This window comes from Chaetura pelagica, unplaced genomic scaffold (assembly GCF_000747805.2).
Source record: "Chaetura pelagica isolate M959 unplaced genomic scaffold, ChaPel_1.0 scaffold244, whole genome shotgun sequence".
Taxonomy (NCBI): domain Eukaryota; kingdom Metazoa; phylum Chordata; class Aves; order Apodiformes; family Apodidae; genus Chaetura; species Chaetura pelagica.
The window spans coordinates 1,628,657-1,651,675 of NW_009953719.1; the positions used below are offsets into that span (position 1 = coordinate 1,628,657).

Here is a 23,019-nt window from a genome sequence, read left to right on the forward strand (position 1 = left end):
GTAGGCAGGTATAAAAAACAAAATTAAGGCTGCAGCTTCTTCTCCTTTGCTGACAGAAATGCTGTTCTTGATGGGCCTGAGTGAAAGCTCACCAAAAGCAACACAATTTCTTCTCCACAGGTAGTATTTTATGCACACTGGGCCTGACTGAGCAGTCCTTAGCACTGGGTGATGCCACACCACGCGAGCAGCCCCTCAGAGAGCACATCTGTGAAGCTGGGACTGTGCATGTCAGCAACCTTGCTCACAGGAGTGTAGCCATGTAAGCTATGCAAATTATCACCGCCCCGTTAATTTTAAAGTTGTCAAGTCAGAATGTACAGGATTTACAGATTTACAACAGCCAAGGAGCTAACCTAAGGTGAAGAAAGTTGTTAGGGAGCCACTCTCCTGAGCACAGGTGGCAGGAACTCTGTGTTTAGCAGAGAAACCCTGTTGAAGCACGTACCTAGGGATGGCACACCATCTGTGACTCTGCAGGACAGGCCAAGCACCAGCACCAGCAACAAGTGAATTTCATTGATTACTGCTTCAGATGTAATTCAGCTGTTTCTTTCCCAGGAGAGTAGCTAAAATCTACTCGCTAAGGTGCAACATTTGGTTTGCAATGGCTTGTGCTGTTTATGTAACAAACTGCTGTGCTGATGTCCCATGGTTTAGGTGAGGAGAAGGGAGAAGTTTCACTAGGTATTGCACATAAAGGATAATACCTCTGCATGAAACATGCCCACTATATTTAGAGTATACAGGAAAATCTGGTTTGCCATGAGTTTGCCTCGGCTTAAATTTTCTGTTGAACTGCCAAAGAAATTAACCAGGAACGGTTTGCCTTGTTTGTAAACATTTTCACAGTTTTTCAGTAATTAGGTTATGATTTCTTTACCCTGCACTCTCCCAGACTTATGGCTTTTTAGAGTCAGTAAAACAATCTGTTTGGCAAGCAGTGAGGTACTCTAAATAGCTGCCAGTCTGGTACACTGAAGAAAATGTCATGCACTAGAAGAGCCATAGATATAGGGGAAAAAAAACCAGTATTACAAACCAAATATTAGAAGAGAAATGCCTACTCAATGGGTAGTTAGTTTTTGCATCCCAATATTTCTAGAACTCTGTTTCTAAACCTACATTAATTACATATCTATGTACATTATTTAGAAGTTATTTACTACAGTACTTTTGTACATGCGGTGTTTATTACTAAATGTAAAGAGAAAGTAATTACATAAGGCATATGTACATTATCGTGTTGGATTGCAGATCCTTCTGCTCACCTTCATCTTAAAGCTGCAAGGCCCATATCATAGAGGCTTGTCACTCAGTATGTGAAACTGTTCTGAAATACGTCAAATCTGGAGGCAAAGCCCCTTACTTTAATGACCATTGGTTAGTCTTTCCTTTTAAATCCCTTGTCTATATTCCCACTACTTTTGACTTTATTATTGTTGCAAATAAAGCTGCAGGCCTGAACTCAGAGAGGAAGGCAGGAGTTGTTGCCTGGGTGGGGACTGACATTCCACCATGATAATGTGTATTGCAGCTTTAACCCACACCTTTGCTTAGTCTATGAATCTCTTGAGTTTAAATTGGGCAGGTAGATAATTCGCAACTTGAGTATTTGTTTTCCTGGAATTAAGAATAATAAGGAAGAGAAAACAAAAAGTGCATGGGAGAAAGGAAAGAGGAGCAAAGAAGAAGTTAAAGGAGGTGGTGTGGCCCTTACACCTCCAGTGGTTCTACACTTTGGACTCATTCTCCAAGTTGGCCACATCACCGTTTCTTTCGTTTTGGTCTTCTTGATTCTTTTCTTCTTCTTCGGTTTCCAGCTCAGCATGCTGGTCCAGCTTGCTGGAAACAGACCATGTCAGAGGCAGTTCTGCTCGGCTGGCCATCTCTGCCAGCTCTTTGGCACTGTAAACTGGTGTGTTGGTCTCATATGTTTCATGAAAACTATTGTAGTCAACTTCATAAAATCCATCCTCCAGAGTCAGGACAGGGGTGAAACGGTAACCCCAAAGGATCTCACTTGTAATGTATGAACTTCGAGCTTGGCAGGTCATTCCTGTAACAGAGAAGGAAGAAGTGCTGTAATAAGGAACCACTCCTTTCCCAAATCCTTAGTTATTTATTCATCTAGGCAGAGACGTGTTTATAAAAAGATGTATACCAGAAAAGAAATAGGTTTGACATCATAAGAGGTTGAGCTTAGAAAGTAATGTGACAACGTGTAATCTATTTGATGACCTATCTTTCTGCTCACATATATAATAACAAGTGGTGAGTCTGTGAACAAAGATTAACATTTATTTATTAAATGCACTTCATTTTTCTGTATTTCATCAAGGAGTAACTCACCCACTGCCAAGTCTCAGATGGTTTTTTGAGAGCCTACGTGACTTGCCTTGTGCCATCTTTTGGTTCCCTGGGGCGTAGTGAACGTGCATTGTCATGTCCAACAGTTGCCCAGGCTAAGTGAGGAACTTATGCAAAAGCTTTTCTCTGCTGGAGCTAAACCCTGAACCTGTGATTCATGGCTTGACTTGGTTCCCCTAAAGGATGGAGCTGCCTTTTAGTTATACACTGCTTTGAGGTTTGGGCTGGTGGCCAGTGCACAAACATCAGCAAAGCTCCTGAAGGACATTGTGGCAGTTTGTGGTGTTGAGCGCAGAAAACTGGGACTAATGTCTTTGTTGCCTTCCCTTTGAAGCTCTGCCGAACCTCACTCTGTGAGCTGCTATAGGGTAAAAAAATCTGTAAGATACTGTATCTTTAAGAGACACACATAAAGGCAGCTGTTCCAAGCTCAAAATGTAGTCCAGAGTGTCCTTTGGGTGAAGAAACACCTGGCTAAGACACGGACCTGTGACTTGAAGAACCTGCACCGTCTCAGACAGACAACTCAGGGAAATACTACAATAAAATGTTAATGCTTAATAGCAGAAAGGGAAAACTGGATGACCAGGAAAAGGATCAGGAGAAGTGCATTTAAGAGGCAAAAACATGCTGCCAACAAAATGGGAAAAAAACGGAGGGAATGTGATGGTTTTCCTTTAATTATTTTCACATGATTAACTATGTATTAGTAAGCAAATGTCAGCTAAGCAGGATATGTCAAATACTTAGTAAATAATGACACATAACTCCTGGACAAGCCTGCCTTTCATTAGTTATTTAGATCTTAATAAGAAGCAATTAAATTATTTTAATTTGAGGGGCACAAACGGCAGTTGTAGAAATGCACATAATTTCTTGGTGTTGCTGGTATCATACTGAGTCACATGGAGACACTCAATAAGATTAAACATTTGTAGTTATGTCTCTGAACTTTTTCAGGGTGGTGCAAACTGCTCTAGATAATTCTGTCCTCATTCTCTTGAAACTCCTCTCCATGTTCAGATAACTTGATTCTGATGGGTGATAATTGCGGGTTTTTTGGTACTCTACAATTTTCACTGGTAACATTCTGTTTAAAAGGACATTTACCAACTGCTACTATGACGTGGTACTTCAGAGCTTCTCCATTTTTTCCCATGGGGGTGACTGTCAGGGAGATTTAGCATGAAAACTGTTGCACTGTACCTACCTGATACAGCCAGACAGAAGCAGGATCAAACTTCTACTGTGCATACCAAGCTGACTTTCTTTTTTCTCTTACCTGGCACATACTCAGGCCTCTGTTTCTCTCTGTTTTACAGGACAAGATATGTTTGCTTTTCAGTTCTAATAAGTACACAAATGGAAATAGAAAGTTCTTACCATTTTTCTGTTTGTTTCACAAATGCGAAGGCCTGAAGGACACAAAACCATGTAACAAAATAATATCTTGTGAGATTTTCTGTGATTTTTAGTCTAAAGATCTTCTTTCCCATGCAATGATTGAGGGAGAGGAACTGAGCACCTTCCTGTGCTCAGATAAAGTACTCAGTGATCCTGCTGCTTGGGTTGAAAGAATTCATTTGACTGGTGGAAAAGAAGGGGAGAAATTTTCTGCAGAAGTCAAGAAGATGAATTGAATTACATTTGAGTTAAATCTCATTAAAAACAAACCCTCATCTGAAATTTTGACCTGTCTTAGTTTTTAATTTAGTCTCCCATTCAACAGTGATATAATACCTGTTTCTTTTGCCTGGCTAGAAAAAATATTTTCAGAGCTAGAATGAAAAAGTTAGGATTTCTCAAGCAGGAGAGCTGAAATAAAGAAAAAGACTTTTTCTAGTGAGAGAAGTGTATGGAAGAAACCTTATTATAAAGGCCTTATTATTATCTAAAGGTTTGAAAAAGTTAATACAGAAAAAAATTGTAAGGATTCCATATTAAAAAGTGCCACAGTTGTGGATACCCTTGAAGCAATGGCCAGTGCAACAGCATAAGTCTGGAAGCAGAGAGATTTCTGTAGTTCTGATTGGTGCAGCTTCACCAGCTTCTGCCTGTGCTGGCTCAGAGGTCCTTCAGCTCCACAGTCAGCAGAGCTCCTGGGCTGTTTTTTCTGCATTTAAGCCCTTATCATATATAATAATCTAATTCACACATTTCATTATACTCATGAACCACACTCATTATGGTTACAATTGTCATGTAAAACGAAATGAGACTTTTATTATTTGCTGTAACTTCTGAACATGCTCTTGGCTGACAGGAGAGGCTGCATCCGGAGGGAGGGTATTTTAGGCTTTAGAATTCCAAGTATTGCATAATTTCTTCAGGAATTGATGTGGTTTATATGTAGCTGTAGATCTGTTGCACAATGGCTTTAAAAATTATTGTGGTTTGACGTTTTGACTAGTGTCTCTTTTTAACTGGATGACTTCAGGGTTGATGAGAGCCGGGGAGTCTTTGGGACTACTTAGCTCAGCATTGACTGGAATTTTTCAAAATAAACTGAGACATTAAGAGCACCAAATCATTTGTTCTAAATTAATTCAAACTATAACTGGTAGGAATGGTCTATTTGAGAAGGAATGTCAGACCCAATGAAAACCTTGAGGCTGAACTCTCAGGCCCTGCTGTGATGAGCATTGGGCAGAGCTGGGGCAGCAGGTGGTGATGGAGGAGCATTCCGGCGGGGCTGGGCAGCTGCCTGCCCCTGCCCATCCCATTCCACCTTGGCATGGCAGCTCGGTGGCAGTGTCCTGCACCATCTGTCCCTGCTGCCTGGCATGGGGGGATGGCAGCAGCAGGATTAGGTTGCCCTGCAGTGGGTTAGCACTTGCACCTGTTCCCCTCGTTGCATACTGCATTTGAAATATGCTGTGAGCTGATGAGACCTCTGATGGTTGTCCTTAACTGCTGTCTCACTCCTTTAAGCATTCTTAACGAGCAGTAATGAGCCTTTGTATAAACCACAACTTTCTGCTAGGTCTTAATGACAGTGTTTTGGTCAGTTTGCTTCATGTTTGCACAGGCTAGGGAACCATCACCGGGTGTTGTGCAAATATTTGACTGCTGGGCAAGGTACCTAGGTAGTAAAATTAATTGCCATCTTACTTCATTGTGGGTTTTAAAAAAAATATTATTATATATAATGTTCAGTTAGAGCTTTGTGGGCTGTGACCAGCACCATAAGAGTTGCCACTTCTCTGTGAAAGACACACACCATGGTGGATACTGTTCTTAACTCTCCCTTGTCCTTGTTCCTGGGTCAGAACTATGCAAGGCACATTGTAAGCTGAAATCTGGTCCTTGTTATAGCATGGGAAGCAAATTAAATTATGGAGATGTGATGAAGGAGACATTTTTATTTTTTTTTTCCTGTTAACGCAGAAACATTTTGATTGTTTTGTTTTCAAATAGGAATAAAAAAGGTCCTGCTGAGGGTGCTGGGATTAGCTCTGTATATCTGAAATCAGCAATTAGTTAATACTTTGTATGGTCTTATTATCATAAAACCAGTGTAATTAAAACCTTGATTTAGCATCTAAATGCTTATTGTTCCTATTCAACAGGTGAGGAGCTGAGCTGCACAGGGATTTGGGCAACACTCCAGAGTACAGAGGGGCTCATGAGCAGGAGCCAGCCTGTTAAGCTACTTTCTGTCTGCATTGAATTTTGCACACATCTGGGCTCCTGCCAGAAGGCACCTGTGCTCGTGTGGGGATGCTGTAGAGGATTTGGTCACATCCCTGACCCTATGTCCTGTTTACTTCAAGAAGTTGGAACCATGCTCTGGTTCCTGAGCTCATGTGGGCTGCTCTTCTCAAGACCACAGGCTGCAGTGGCTCCCTCTGTTTGACTGGGAGTGTGGACACTATTTCAGTGCACCCATCACCAATTTTTCTTTCAGCAAAAATGGAAGATTTAATCAAGCTCAGTGTTTGCACCATGCAGTCAAAGAAAAGGACAGAATAATTCCACTAAGCTGTTTGTTGATGTGAGGGGAAGATTGCAACCCCACCTTTGACTGATCAGAATTAATAACAAAGTTGATGCCACCTCCAGGTTCATGACTCTTGAACAAAAGTAACCCTGTGCAATTATTTTGAGGTTAGTTTGTTCATGCTGTCTACTAAGTAGGCTTATGTTTTGCACTGTGTAACAAGTGCTACGAGGGTTTGGTGGGGTGACCCAGAGTGACTTGATGCATTTCCTCACGATGCCTTTAATTTAAGATTTTATGGTAGCCTACACAATAAAATGTTGTGTCATGCAGTCTTACCGTGTAAGATTTAGCTTTGTGATGGGACCCTTCAAAAATAAAATGCTATAAAAAATTCAGGTGAAAAAAGAGTACTTCAGAATCACAAAATCAAATACATGCTTGGGCTGAACTATAATGATTTTCAGCTCTGGATTTTCTACATCAGCAGATTACACACGCTAACAGCCTCATTCAGCTTTTGTTCTACTTGAGACAGTCTTTATTACAACTTTTTATTTTCACATTCCACTACTGTGATAAAAATTAATCTAAATTACATGAAGGGGGCAAGAATTATGGTCCATTACTAAGTGCATGCTTTTGGCTGACAGCAACAGTGTCAAGCCAATTTCGAGGTTCAGTGATTTCCTGTTGACACGTAGCAGAACCAAACAGACTCTGCTGCACAAAATTGAGTCGGATATCCCTTAAGAACAACCTATTTTCAAACACTGCATGGGATGTTTGCTTTGCAGTTCAACCTGGAGTAAGACCTCAGCAGCAGAGAACTCGGGTGTGCACAGAAAACAGTGGTGTCCCCGCTTCTGGGATGAGTGGAGTTTCAGTCACGTACAGGAGGCCAGAATTTGGTCTGGGGTCTCCAGATGGCAGGTGAGACTTCCATGTGCATGTCTGTGCTTCTATTATATTCATTTCTCCCTGTCTTTATTCTTAACAACCTTTGCTGAGGTATCACAGTAGAGGTTTTAATCTACTTGGTAAAAAACTTCTGTATCATAAGAACCTTTAAAAATCAAAACCTAACATGTAGAAAACTCTCTGGCTCTCGAGATTAATTCTTACAGCTTCTGTGTCAGTGCTCATGAGGAAACTATTTTGCTGTAGGAATTATGAAGAAGGGAGAGGTGTTGACCCATAGCGTTGGAGCTGACTTTTGCACCTTGCCTGGAACAAGGGTGAGAAGATGGGGGAATTCTACTTAAACACTGTGACCGTAGCACTAATATTGAGGTAATTAGATGAATAAGAGCCTAGTGCCTGAAACTCCAGTATGGTGCTCAAAAAGTGATTTTCTAGGCTTGTATTTAAGCATTGCTATTGCATTCAGTAAGTATCACCAAGCAGCATGCTACAAGGCAGAGAGATGGTCTCTGCCTGGATGACCTTTTGGTCTCAAATATATTTGGTCCAAGATTTGTCAGTCTGCTATTTTTAGATGTTGAGGAGAATGAGAAAGCAATGTGTGATATTAAAAACAAGCAAAAGGCTAGGAGTCAAGAACTCCTGATTGATATCTTGGTTCTCTTGCAGACATTGTGTGGGCTTTGGCAAATTACCTAGCTTTGGTGGTTCTTTTTTAACTGGTGTGCCACAAGGGACCTGCTGAGATTTAAAGCCAGTAGATGTGCTTGCAGAATATTCCCTTCCTCATCTAGACTTCCACTGTCAAATTTGTACTAAACAGTTGTCCCTGATGTGAAAATGATTGCCTCGAAAAGACCAGCGATTTAGAATAAAATTTCCATAGTCCTACTGAGTAATTGTCAGAAACATTCTGTACTAGTTAACTGGTTCTCTTAATGAAGAAAAAAAAAAAAGTCATATTGTACCCTGAACTCACCACTTTTTGTAAAGCATCAAGCATCAGTTCTTAGTGCTGGAAAATATTGCAAATACCATGCTCTAGTAAGGTATTTTCCCTTTCCCTTTTTTTTAAATTTAAGTACATCTGTCAGGAAAACAGTAAAACCTCCCATAAATGTACATATCTTCTAATTCAGATCTATCAAAGGTAAATTCCCAAGGGTTCTCGTAACTTGATTAGGAACACACCTGGGAATTGGATGCTTATCTCATCCTGAGCAATGTCTAAAGCTCTTGAAAGAAGTAAAAGCTGGACAGGTGCCTGCCAGCATTTTAAAATATCTTTGCTTCAGCATGCCTGGGAATCTGTGCATGTCATCCTTATGTCGTGGCTTAGGAATGGTGTGCGTGTCTTCTCCATGTCCCAGCTACATGGCAGCATGGCTGCCTCTGGCCCTGGTGCACTGGCTGGAGAGAGGAGTGTGTGAGGGGGAGAGGAAGGGAGAGGGGACAGATTTTTTTTCTTCTAAGAATATAAGGAATTATCTTCCATTGTTGTTGTTATTTGGTTTCCTTTTCCTTTTTTAATGTTAAAACTATTACTTTTTTTTTTTTTTCTGCAAATGAGTCAAGTAATTTGCTATTTTTATTGTAAATATTTCTTGTTTAATCCGACCAAGGAGTTTATCACTATATTTGAAATTTTGTAGCTTTTATCTAATACCACCTGTGAATTCTGATCAGAGGCCTTTGTGGTAGCTGCTGTCTTTGTCTCGCAGCTGACGACTGGACTGGGACAAGTTCCACACCAGAAAATGCAAGTTGCCATGGAGTGGGCTGGAGCAGCTGGCCTGACCACCACCCGCAGTAATAAAATCACATCCTCTGTGGGCGAAGGCATTTATTATTAGGTCATGTTTGCACAAGAGGTGAATATACTTAGGAAACTGAAGTGGTGAGAAGCCATAATTTCAAGTCAATGGGGCTTTCCGACACTCCAAGACCTATTTCTTTCTAAACAAGATGAAAACAAATATGAAGTATAAATAAACTGATACTAAGTTCTAAACAAAGTCCAACTTGCATCAGTCAAAGCATTCCCTTTTCATTCTGACTTCTTCAAATGTGATATATTGTATAATGCAGCATCCAAATTAGAAAAAGATGGCCATGTTTTAGTGTTTTTCAGAATATTAAAATAATGCTCATTTTTTGCCCCAGTGAGGGATTTCAATGCCAGTGAAATTATATTTTTCTAATGGAAAAATACTGTTATAAATGTTCAATTTACTTGACTAATATTTCTCCTATCAGGAAACAAATACACTTCATTGAGTATTTTGCATCTAATTTCTTGCTTTCTAACTGCATGTAGCTTAGTCTGAGAAATGGTACATGCACAAGGCATAAAAGCTTATCTGATTAAATCTCGAATGTGCTGCCACTTTTAGCTAACACTACCATATACATTCACAATGAGCAGCTTCTCAAAGAAATGGTACAATTACTATTCAGCCAATATTTAACCTTCTTGTAGCCTTATGTTCAGGCCATGCCCAGCAAATCAAGGTGCCTGATGTGTATGAATTTTAATCATTTCTTCAGCTGTGCTTTTTGAAATGGAAGATGATTATATTTTTCTGTCGACTAAATCTGTGGAAATTTAATATATCAAATAACACAGCATCTGACCAGAGAGAGAAGCTTGTTCCAGAATTGGACTTGGAGTCCTTGAAAATGGGAGATTCAATTCAGTGGAGCTGGAACATGAAGTACAAGGATTTTGTATCCTACTCTGTGTTTAACTGTTGGGATGCATTTATAGATTCAGTAGAGTGCTTTATTTCTCCGAGCAGATGCCCATCCAGGAGGATACAGAGGAATTTTTTTTTTAAAGAATCTGCAGTACGTATCTTCGGTGGCTCTGCTTTCAAAATGGAAAGTGCTGAGTAAACAGAAGACCTGTCTTGATCTTTTAAAAGTACATTGCTATTAGCCTGCAGGCTTCCTTCGGAATTCCGGCCTGCAGATGAGGCGCTCTCCTCTGGTGCGTCACTCCAGCAGCCCGCTCCGCAATTCCCTGGCAAACAGCCGGGAGCAGGCAGCAAAGGCACCAGGCTCCAGCTGAGCTGCCTGCTGCTGCCTTGCTGGAACAGGGGCTTGGTAGGATTTTTTGCTAAGCAGCACAAGCTGACCCACCAGGGTGGAGGGATGGCATGGAGCTGAGAGGATCTTAGGTGGCAGGAGGTGTGGAGAAGACTCCTGGCAGTACGTTAAGGCTAATAGTCCTGTTTATGGTTTTGGACATATCCAACTGCCTTGCTAGGTTGCTTCCACAACAGAGGTGACCAGCCAGCAAGAATCACAGCTTTTGCATGAGTTCCTGTTGGCTCTTTCTGTGGCTTTCCACAGATGAAAGCAACATCTTTAATTCAGGAAATACTCAGTTCACAAAATACTCAGTTTAGTTGCCTTTGCATTTGAAAGCCCTTTGGACTCAGTCTGTTGTATGGTCTCTCTCCAGTCACTAGTTCACTGCTCCTGGGGAAAATCATCTCATAAAACCACCAGGAGAAGAGAGGATGGGGGACACCTAACTGCACATCAGTGTGCAGTGATGCTGTGCCCCAGCTGGCTTCCTGGCAGCATGATCTCAGGCTGAGAGAAGCTAACGGGACCCCCATTTCCTCCATGGGCTCTGAGTCTTCTGCCCTTTCTCTCACCTTTTATGAAGGGGAGAGGAGGTCACAGGAAAATCTATCTTTGGATAAAAGAAGGTTGAAAAAGGAGCTGCCTGAGCTGTTGCATTACTCATCTTGGGGAAGAGAGCAGTAGAACAGTCCCTGTTCTTCTCTGTTCTGCATAAACCCAAAGGCTTAATGAGTTCAGCCCCTCACAAGCAGGTGCCTCTCTCTTCACTCCTTGCTGAGGAGGCAGAAGATGGGAACAGGGTAGATATAAATCCCAGGTAGGAAATGAAGAAAGGAAAAATGCATCAAGCTTCACAGGTTGATAAAACCCTGTGTCTTTTTGAAAACTCCAGCTGTTATGTGTAGAAGAGCTCCTTCTCCAAAATGTGCAGGCTAGCATTGCAGGATGCGACCGCTCAGACACACCTGCAGCAAGACTCCCACGGCAATGCCCGTGGACTGCATCAGGAGGGCTGGGTGCTCTGCAGGATGCCTGCTAAACTGCTGAGAATACAGACCCTAAATGCATTTGGCCTTGGAAAGGGGTAGAAGCATTGTTTATGTGGGAGCTCTTCCAAAATGGCCAATCTTTTGTGGGAAAATGTGACTGGCTGCTGTTTCAGCTCTATGCTACACAGCACAGAGCACAAGGAACCCTGTTGAGGAACATGTATTGAGCACACTGAGGTAACTGGGACTGAGACTAGAACAAGGCATGTTTGGGCATTGTTAAAATCCCACATTAGCATTAATGTCCTGGGATGAATGGGTGAAAAACTGCTGTGAAAGAAGCAAGCTGTAATGTAATGGCTTGTAGCTACTGCACACTTGTGCTATCATGACTGTGAGATGAACGTTTGGTTAAAGTATGTGTGTCATCTTGCTGTGGGGACATCTTACACGTGTAATTTGAGTCTGTGTCTTTGGATGGCTTTTGTTTCTCTTAAAATGTTACAAAGAGAACAGACCATCCAAGGTTTGCTCTGTCTTGAACTTTACTGACTTAGAGCTTTTTGTAAAAATGTCACATTTTACTGTGGAAATATTTGTGAGACCAGGATTAAAGACAAAACAGTGTGAACACACAGCTTGGCATGCTGTAAAATTCAGGAAATAAGGAAGATCACTAGCTTTTTGAAAACAAAATCTGTGAATCATCCATGAAGCTGGAGGTTGTCTCTAGTGGTTGTCTCTAGGTTTGTGGCTAGTTGTGAAATCAGAGGAGAAGATAAAAGAGAATTCAGGATAAAACACTTTTTCTTGCCAAGCAGATGCTGGTAAGAAGTGGTGTTTGGAAATGCAGCATTAATAAAGAGAAATTATGTTCTGTCCAAAATAACTTGGAATTTGGTAAGTAACAAAATATCTCAGTGGGGTTGCCTGGGCATCCTTTTAAGTGGGTTGGAAAACAAGCTAAACATGGGTAGGTGGTACTCGCTTTTAGAAGAGACAACTTGAAGAAAGATTTTTTCCTAAAGATACCTTAGTTTCAGAGAAGGTATTTTTGGTTTGTATGTCACCCGAAAGAGTCCCAAAAGGGCTGGCGCTCTGTGGATTTCAGAAGAAAGCTCAAAATCTTGACAGCATTGCTGAGACTGTCATGGCCACACTTGGAGAAAGCCGGCTCTTATCACATGGCAACCTACATGAAGCAGCAGGGCCTGGGGATGTGCGAGGGCTGGGTCAGTCTGGCTCTGTAGCACTGGCTAATAACTGCACAGCTGCTTTCTGGTTCTTGACCAAACAAACAAGCAACCAGCCCCTCTGGGCATTTTGGACAAAGCTCAGACCCTCAACGGTGATGCCCTTTGGTGACGTTTGTTGAACCAGTCCTTACTTGGGAAGGTAGTTTCTTGTTTCTTCTCTCTGGTGACCAGAACATGGACCTGCCTCTAGCTCCATTCCTAAAAAAAATGCCTGCTGCTGTGACCTGTTGGCAGTAGAGCCCTTGGTGGCTTCTCCACCTTGGAGGTGGAGAATTTTTGCTCAGATATTTCGAAGCACATTCCTGGTTGTACATGTTTTCAGTGTAAGAGCTGAAGGGGCTCATGGCTGTGGTCCAGTCTGAAGAACCCCCACACTGTACATGGCCGAGGGCTCTGGGAAAAGGAATACCTGAGCTAATTTTGATAGTATTTCAAATGGTAATTTTGGATACTAGATCTTATACCTTTCCATTTTCTCAGTGAGAGAGGGTTTAAGCAACCAATTATTTGTCATGCTATTATTAATACGGTTGGTGAACTCCTTCATAAAAATCTTTTTAAGGGAAAATGTTAAACACACTAAGCTTAAAATTTCATCTGTCACAACAATAATCTTTAATTAAAATTTAAATTAGTTTTTATTGGCTCAGCTATTGTTATCTTTATCATAACAAAAGATTCAGCCAATCCCAGGCTTCATGCAGCTTTGATTTTTGATGAACTTTCGCAGGCCTTGTAGTACTTACGCAAAGAAAATAATCTGTGCTGTTAAAATCCTCCCACTGAATAACAAGTGGGTTTTGATGTTGGTGGTTTTTTTTTTCCCCCACTTCGTAGGATGAGACTTATTAAGTTGATGCTTTTGGGTTAATATTATTGGCTATCTGTGAACTTTAGCAGCATATTTTTGAACTGCAGGACTGAGAAAAAACTGGTCGCCTCAGGGAATGAGATGTAAAAACTTTCACTTCCAGAACACTCTTTAATACTCAATTTATGTCAAAATTTGTATTCATATTTTAGCTCTTTGGCATCCTGTCAGCTAAAAGGTGCCATTAATATAGCTGCTAGTATATCAATGACCATTTTAGGAAAAGTAATATTTCACTTGGTTTTAACCGACTTCGGTTTTATTGGAGGTGGTGAGGAAGAAGCTCCTTCTCATCTTTAATCACTGCCTAGCATCTAGCAACGAGTCTAATAAAGGAGAACAGCAGCACTAGGGCTGGGATTTTAGGAAAGCTTCAGTACTGTTGTCTTGGTATTTCTGTTCTGGGAAAAAAAAGGACCAACACACTTCAAGCTCTGGCCTTTTCAATCAGTGCTTTCCTCAGTGCCTGAACTAATTTAAAAGGAAAAAAAATAAAGAAGCAAAAAACCAGCAAAAAGTTATTTTGCTCTAATTTTTCTGCATTGGTTGCAAATATCCAAACTATTTTTTTTTTTTAATTATTATTTTTTTTCCTAGGAGAAACATAGACGAATCAATCCATGAGAATATGTCTAGTTCTGCCTCAAATATTTCCAGCTGGTGATGAAGGGGAGAAATTCTGAGTTTCTTTTACACGTGCACTTAATTTATGGAAGAAACAGACTCATTAGGACTCCTTAGCACCCCAAACTGCTCCTTAGTTTAACAATATTTATCTCAGTTGGTGAGAAACATTCATTTGTCTAGGAAGAAAACAATTATGAGCTTGAGAAGAAGTGGCTAGGTATGTTGTAAGCTGTCTTAGGAAGTAAGGAAATAGGGATAGGGTGCTTGCTCCTCTGAGCAGTTCGCAAAGGATAGATGCCTAAGATGATAGTGCAGAAGATTCCTGAAACAAAATGTCAGGGCTTTTGAAGCAAGAAGCACCGGGTATAAAAGCCTGAAGAACGTTGTCTGTTTTTCCTGAGCTGTGATAGTTCTCCTTGGCCCTGGGCATTGGAGGGCTTTCAGCTTTACCACTGTGATTTGTTCCATTCCTCTGTAGCAGTCATGAGGTGGCACTCTTCTACCAGAAGAGATAGGCTGCAAAGGTTCAGAAGTGCGCGTATATCTAGACTAAGAAAAAAGAAGCAATGCCAGGAAAATATTGTTGAGAGGTTATTGCAAAAATTACTTTTGAAATATCTGGGTGGGCAGGCAGGCAGTTGAGACACCACTAGGATGCTGTGTGTTTGTGGCAGGAATCTCGTATTTGAAGGAGATCCCTTGCTGTCCTCTCTTTGAGCTAGAGCTTAGTATCTTACTTGATTTTCTTCTGACTCCCATACGGATTTGAGGCATTTCTATACAGCAGCTGCAGACTATATTGTTCTTTGTGACAAGCACAATTACACAGTCCCTTTCTTGCAGCTTTTGTTACTGCTGCCAGACCACTGCTAATTTGGAGCACTTTGTTGATATATATTTTGTACAACGAGCAATTGGCTAAGACTGGACATTCTTCACTCTGATGATATCCTGCCTCTCTGAGAATAAACTAAACAGGCTCCCAGTTTCAGATGTAAATGGAGGGGCAAGGGGGGCAGGACCCCAGGCATTTCTAGCCAAAAACATCTGTCTACAACATTGCATACAAGTGTTTAACATGAGATTTTAGGAAATGCATGTTGTAGCAAATGGAAAACACAGCTCCAGATTCTAGTCTCACTCAACAGCAGTTCAAACCAGGAGCACCTTCCATCAGGATGTAGCTATTTCGGACTGTGTACCTGACTCAGATCTCCACAGTTTTACACCTCCATGGGATCTTTGCTAAGTCCCAAACAATCTAGCAAGTCCCAAACAATCTAGCAGATGTCTGCTTGTAAGGCAGCATCCTCTGGCTCCTGTTGTGCTCCTAACACATGCTTGATGGGATGTGAAAGAGAAGCAAAACATGGCATGGTCTCCTTCAAAGCTTGCTGAGTCCTTCTCTCCTTCATGCTTGCAGTGAACCAGATTTGGGTAGGAGTAGAGATCCAGGATGGCTTTAAAGCTAGCCATGCTTCCTTCAAGTAGTGTACATCACAACGCCTGGGAGGAAAAAAGCAAGAGCTTGGATACAAGGCGGGCTGATGAAAGGGATGTCAGTTCGGGAGGAATTCAAGAAGGTATCAGAAGAATGCTGAGTCAAGCCAGCTCTGTGCCATGCAGTGTGGCCTTCTCTCTCCTCCACCACAACAAAAGTTTTCCCTAGCTGCCAAATGCAGTGCATGGCCACTGCCTTCACTTTGTATTTACTCCAATAAGAGATTTTTTAAACCAAAGAAGTAAAAGAAGCAGAAACTGATTTTATTACCTAATTAAACCTGGGAGGTTCTTCTGGGACAGATGATGGATTGTTAGGGTCACCCTGGTTTCTTCCCCTTGCTTCTCCTCTCAGCCCAGCTGAGCATCTGGGCCCTCATATGAGCAAATATTCATCACCCCAGTGAGGCTGAACTCCTGCCTGGCTAATCTGAGATCAGTGTGGGCAGAGCTGTCTTGAAGAAAGAAGACTTTTTTCTTTTCAATCACATATTTCTAAAGAGAAAAGGGAGAAAAAAACTGAAATCGCTTATTTCCAACACAGGTGTGAGTACTGGAAATGAATTTAATAATGTAACTGCACCCTGAGAAGTCCAAACCCTGATACCACACTTTGCTTTAAGAAGCCGCTACAGAACTGGTGCATAAAGCATTAGCACTACTCACTCAGTACAACCCGGATTATTTGCTTCTTGTGTTTCCTATCAATTTTTAAATTACGTTTTATTCTGATGTTGCTGGAAATGAAGGTCAATGCAAATATAACAATACAAGTGCTGAATGTATTATGCCAATACATTTACATCAGAAGCTAGAAGCTCAGCAGGGAACAAATTGCTGAGGCTCAACAAATAGTAATATTTGGCTCTTATTTTCTGTGACCTTTTATCTGAAAGTCTCAAAGGAAGAGTGATACTAATTTTTTTACCAATGGGGAAGTTGAGAAAGAGAACAGTTACTTGCCCTGAGGATTCATAGATGTTGTGCAGCAAAGAAGTGCTACTGTGGTGAGGGTACATGCATTTTGATAGATATTTGGGGGCATGCTGGCTATTTGTTGTCCTTTGATGTGAGCCAGGAGGATTTTTTGGCCTAAAGCACAGATGCAGTTTTCATGGAGAGCAATTGTTTTGGAACAGCATTTTTTTCAGATTCTATTATTTCAACACAAGGCAGGCTTCTGCTCATTACTGGCATCTCAGCAGAGCTCAAAACCTTTCCTAAGACCTTTTCTCTCCGTTACTTTAAGCAACGCTGGATATGGATGACAAAACTGCAGAGCTTGTTTTGGGAAGAGAAAGCTGAGATGGATCACATCATCCAATGTGAACATGTTTTCCTGGAGTCACAATTATGCTTCCTCAGCCTTTTCCGGTTGCCTGTGCAGTGGAGCTCTCCTTCTCTTTTAGCAGCAAATGAAAAATTTCTACTATGAGAATTATAGAGATTTTGCCTGGGGCTGCTGTGAAAACACGAGGCTGTGGCATGTGCACACACATGTGCAGACACACAGACACGTATTGATGAACAGAGATAGCCAGGTCAGTGATTTTGTGGTTCTCCTGCACTCAAAATAACAAATCCTTGATGTATGAGCCTTGGAAATCCTCAGTCCCTTCAAATGCTTAATGAAATATGTCGATTATAATCAAATGAAAATTACTTCCCTCGTACTGGGGCAGGGGGGAGAAGAGAATTTAACTGCCAGCAGTGAAAAGACGATTAACAGACTTCAGAGAGGCACTGGGACAGTTAAGATGTTGTTACAAGAAAATAACAGGGAAACGATAGATAGATCAGGCTATTGTAAGCATATGGTGACACTGAGTAACACATCACCACAAAATACTCCAGTATGATTGGATTAAATCAGCCAACACAATGAGCGAAGCTCTGTTGTACCATCACGGTGCAGAAATGTTTGGGTTTTACATTTTTGTGAAAGTTTAATGGCATTCCCTCTGTCTCCCCACACATAAAAACATTCGTAGTGCAGAAAGCTTCACTCCATTTCTAATTCAGGAAAACACTGTATGAAAACTCATAATTCTTTTTCTGCACAGTTTACCAGGGGACTACTACACATTTTGGCTTTAGGAAAGCCCTGTAATAAATGATAGCTCTTCCAGCCTGTTGGCAGTATTTGGTCCAGCCATCAGTCTTGTAAATGTGCCCATAACCACTGAAAAGATGAAATAGTTTGGATCTGTGGCTTAACGCATTATTAATCACAGAGCAAAGGGTTTGCTCTGATTTCACCAGGCACGCAAATGTAAAAAAAACTATGATCGTCTCAGGTGCCAGTCAGCACAGGGATAATGGCACAACTAATCATCTGCTTCTCCCGTGATTGAATGCAGGCTTCAAGCCCAGTATTTCAAGGAGTGTTCCTCAGAGTTTGGTCAAGTATGAAGACTATCATTTAACAAATGCCTTTGTGAATTTGGCCAGGTTTTGTTGTGTGTTGATGTGTGTGTGTGTCTGTGAGTAAAGGAGAAACTGATTAATATCTTGTTCACTTCCCTGACTGATAATGAGAAAGAGAAATATGACACGGTTCCCTCATGAACTGACTGCTCTAGCTGTGATCTGTGCCTTTTGGGTCGACCTGTGATCCCATTTCTACAGGCTTCCAACCAGCCAGCTGATGGGGCCAAAGCTAATGACAATGTGATGGCCCAATCCAAGATTCAGAAATGTCAGAAGTATTTTCTTGCTGCATTTCTGGGCTTTTGGAAGAGAATGGCATAAGTTTAGATGACAATGGCTTGTAAAAATCTCTGTAGTAGCTGCTCTTTAGGATCCCTTACCTTTGGGGAAGTTCTCCAGTTTTTATGATTGCTGGGTCACATTAATGTTTCTGAATCCAAGTGTGGTAATACATATGAACTGGCAACAAAAGAACTCATTCAAAGGAAATCAGCCCAAGGTAATGAGGATGTCATAAGCTGAATTATTAATATTTTAAAAGACAAATTCATCTTCGTGAACTCTGCAATACCTACCAACAGTGCCACAACAGCTTTCCACTACAGACAGTGTCATGTTCAAGCCAGATCAGGCTGGCCTGCTGCTGTTTGTGCTATTGTACCTTGATCTAAATTGCTGTGAAAAAAATATCTCAGAAGAAGGAGCAAAATCAGAGACCTGACACTGCAGGACTCCTGAATAATGCTGTAGCTCACCACTCTCTTGCTAACAGGAGAAGGATGGAGTTTAAGATGGCAGCTGCAGAAGAAAATTCACTTTGCAGACTTTTTACACTGACATATTTAAGAGAGAAAGCTACAATATAATGGAAGAGGTATTATGTTTTAGAGGAGGACAGTTTGGATTTGCAAGAAGCTTTGAACGTCATGTTTTCCCACAAATGCTTCCATCTCCCTTGGTGAGCTAATTTTAAAAGTTAATGGACTAGATCCTTCAAAGTGCTAATGCTGCATTATGCTGCTTCAGTGGTGCAAAAGAGCACTAAAGGAGTCTCCTTCTCTCACTGGGGATAGCCCCCTGTTCCAGGGAACTGCTGGGCAATACAGGTCAGACGGAAAGGATCTTCCATGAGCCTTGATATATCTGGAGCAAAGACCTCTGGGGAAGAAGCAGGATGAGAGGTGTAACCAAAAACCCTGGTTCAGAGTGATTACTGCTTTAGGGCTGATGGCAAAAGTAATTTGAGAAGCTACTGATGGAGCAAAAATTCCCAAGACTAGAAGAGCATTGAAAGACTCAAAATGGTGTTTTGCATTGCCACTGCTTTCCCACCCAGTGGGTAGATGTGTGTCCCTGCTACGTTTGACTGCTTACTTGGAAGCAGGGATGAAAAGCAGTGAGAGAGAAATAATTCCTTGCAACTTGTTTCCTCAGCTGTGTTGACTAAACAACCAATTCCCTTTTTTTTAATGTGAGTTATGCCTGCTGGCTCCTGGCTGTGGTCAGTGCACACTGAGCTGAGTTGGGCACCAGCTGCTCTGGGATCTGAGAGAGGATGCTGACCCAGCAGGGCACTGACACATCCACTGGGCAGTAAAAGGGGAGTCTAAACTAAAGGCTACTGCTGCAGGTTGCATCACCTACCCTAATCCTGCTATGTACTCACTTACTAACTCCATATTTACAGTGATCTGAACCAGGGGTTTTGGAAGGTTTTTGTAGATACCCTGGAAAACCATAGGGTGCAGAAGCAATGGTGTCCATTAAAACAGCACCTGCTGTGATAATGCTTGTCAGAAAGAAGAGAAGGCTAGTAGGGAGCAGTAATAATTTAGCTGGCCAGTATTAATCTGCTGTCTTAAGTCAGTCCAACTCCAAGCCACAGAAAGACACTGAAAGAGGGACTGAGTGCACAGGGAGACCCCTGAGCCCCCATGGTAAACCAACATGAGCAGGTAATCTAAAAAAGTGAATAGGCAATCAGATTGGTCACTGTCACAAATTGGTGCCAACATGTAGCAATAGTTTCAACTTGCTGTGTGATGATCCAAAAGTCTAGAACAGGCTTCCTGCTCTTTCGATTCAGACTGGTTGTTTTCTACCAAGAGCTTGAGGTTATTGTCACTGTTTGGCAGTTGAAGGAATAAACTTGTTGGAATTAGTCTGAAACCAGAGATGTGGACAGCTCTTAGTACAGCTGATGGTTCTCCTCCATTTTGGGCAAATGGACTGACTTTGGGCCTAAATCTTTTTCATCTCCTACCTGGGCAATGCAATGCATTTTAGCAGAGCATAAAATCACAGGTCCAGTCCATGCTGAGTGACAAAGCACTTCCAGAGAAGAACAAAGAGGAGCTTCCTGGGTAGACAGTAATGAGACCAACAGGGTACACTTCTTCCTGGGAAGACCATCATTTACAAATAGAGTGCTGTGTCTTGGGGCAATCAGGAAGGGGCTGTGGGAAAGGACACACCACTGAGAAATCTGAAGAACAGAATAGCAGCTTGAATGCTCAAGAACTTATTTTCTTTTTCACAGAATCACAGAATCATCATGGTTGCAGAAGACCTCTAAGATCACCTAGCCCAGCCGTCCATGGGTACATGCACTGGGGTGCTTTCCCCAGGGTACATGAGCTGCTGAAGACGAGATGAAAAGGTAAGTCTGAATTTTCCTTTTCTGTTCTTGCTGTGCCAAGTGCCAGGAAGCAGAGGCTCAAACAGCTGTGCCACCTGAGTGGGTTGGATGGCTTTGTGGGACAAGACCTCAGGAGTCATGACTATCTAAGTGGGTGGCTATGAGGGCTGACTCTTTGTTCTGCATTAGGCTTTGGTAGTCTAGAGGGGACAAAATCTCTAGACTAACCCAAAGATTGCTGCTGATCCACTCTCATGCTGCTCTTTCCTGAAGGACTGTCATGCAGGGGCAGCACAGACAGCATCCTGCTACCAGTTGTACAATTCAGCATTTTGAGGTGATCAGCTCAGGCAAATTTGAGTTGATGTAAATGTGGCCTTTGTGTGCCAGATCTGTCTTAAGGGAAGGCAACAGGGAAGATAAGAAAACTTTCTTTACTTTTTCTTTATTTTTCTATTATTTTCTCTTTCTCTCCCTCACAGAGAATGACAGCTTGCCCTGTATGTCAAACCGACAGACCATCAGGTATATATGGATCTGAATGAAGGCTGTTATTTGATTAAGGGGCTTTGACAGGTTTCCAAACAATGGCAGTGTCTTAAGATGGAACCTGGAATATTTAATTCATTAATAGTGTTGGTGCTGCATAATTCAGTTTTCATAAACTTTCTTTGCTGTAACAGCTGAAACATCCCTCCATCTACTCATCATGCTGAATTCAGAGGGACTGAACAGAGCTGAAAGATATTGTGAAAAGGGCAATTAATGAAGTGAAACTGCAGGGAGGTCGGGTTCAGCAAATGAAGACCTGCAGTGATTTGACAGCTGCTGAGAGAGCTGTGTGGAAAGGAAGCTGAAACTCTCACAAACCACAGAAGTGGTTTGAGATTAAATTCTCAGCTCTCAGTTCAGAGCAAAGACACAAAATTAATAAACTGGTGTCACTTGACAAAGCCTGTACTTACACATGAGGGCTGACATAGAAGTATTTGGAACTTGGTAGAGTTGATTGCAGTCCATGATGCTGTCAGCACAGATACAAAGCTTGAGGTGAAAAGCTGTAGGTCCAAATTGAAGAGGTATTTTTCACCTTTGCTTTCTCAGAAAGTAGTCCAAAATTTTTCTCCTGTGACCCATATGAGGGACTCAGCAGCAAGGGGGGAATCAGGCATGTGAGTCAGACCTAATTGCTCTTAGCTTTAATGGATCAAATTCACTTGAACTCTGGTTTGAAAATAGGTATGTGGGATGGCCTTTTGGAGCCTCCAGGAGAAAATTTGGTTTGTAAACTGTCCATCATCTAATGTTTTGGCTAGAGGATGCTGGATGTAAGCAAGCTAGTTAAAATAATGGAGTATTTTTCTGTTGATCCAGCACCATGAAGGACACACAGAGGGCAAGGCTCCACTTTCTTTCTGATAGAGCCAAGGTTAGATTGGCTGACACTGGGCTCACACTGGGACACAGGCTTCATTTCTTTGTAGAGAGCCAAAACATTGTAAAAAATAAAAGTGTCTCTTGGTCCCAGAGAGAAGGAAGAACCAATCCTCTGTTAGAAGGAAGGGAATCTCTTTTTCACTCCTGAGAATCTACTTCAGTAGCACCCACACACTGTTCCTTGTATTGGAAACTTAATAACTTCACTTGAAAATCATGCCTTTTTGATGGCAGTGGAAATAACATGACTTTTAAACAAGTAGAGGAGACTGTCATTGAAGTCGAGCCAGTTATGTGGGAGTCAGATGATTAAGGTAGATATGCTGTAGGTGGGAAGAAATACTATCATTTGGAAAAAATACTGTATTTTGAACAAGTTTAATGTTCTCTTCCAGGAAAGGAGGGTTGTTGCTATTAAGTGCATTATCAACATTAGATGCAGGCCTGATGTGCCTTCTGTGTAATTGTTCACATGCAAGCAAATTGCCTATAGAATGAGCCTGAGTTCTTACTGAGTTGTACAGTAAGGTGTAGGGGGACTGTGAGCTCACTTTTTTGGATGTAGAAACAAAGAGACAGAGGGTGAAGTGAGGGAATTGCTCTTTCACCTGGGTCACACTAGTGTCTGCCTCTCTGCTATACAGCACCCCAGGATCTATTTTCTGATGCGTTTATAAGTTCTGTTCCATTCTTATTGGACAGATCTGACTCCGACTTCAAGGCTGTGCGATGCTCTTCCCATTTTTTACAGGGGAACAGTGCTGCTCCACCATGGATAACTCGCAGCTTCCAGGATTCGTGGGCTTTGAGTCATGTGGGGGTCTCAGGCTGGACTCTGAGGCTTCAGCCCAGCAGCCTTAGAGAGGCTGTTGCTTTGCTGTGTGCCAACAGCCCCTTGATTTACACCTTGGCTTAAGGCACGAGTTGAGCACCTCGATGTGCAG

At 41.8% G+C, this 23,019-nt stretch overlaps 1 protein-coding gene across 2 annotated transcripts in view; it reads right to left on the reverse strand.

Moving 5' to 3' along the window:
* Positions 1-1,733: 1,733 nt before the first annotated feature.
* Positions 1,734-23,019, reverse strand: part of KCNJ6 (potassium inwardly-rectifying channel, subfamily J, member 6) — a 50,904-nt gene continuing 29,618 nt past the window's right edge. For both annotated transcript variants that reach the window (XM_010000421.1, XM_010000420.1), the window contains one exon: positions 1,734-2,059. In XM_010000421.1, the coding sequence (XP_009998723.1) occupies positions 1,734-2,059 (326 nt within the window). The remainder of the gene's footprint in view (positions 2,060-23,019) is intronic.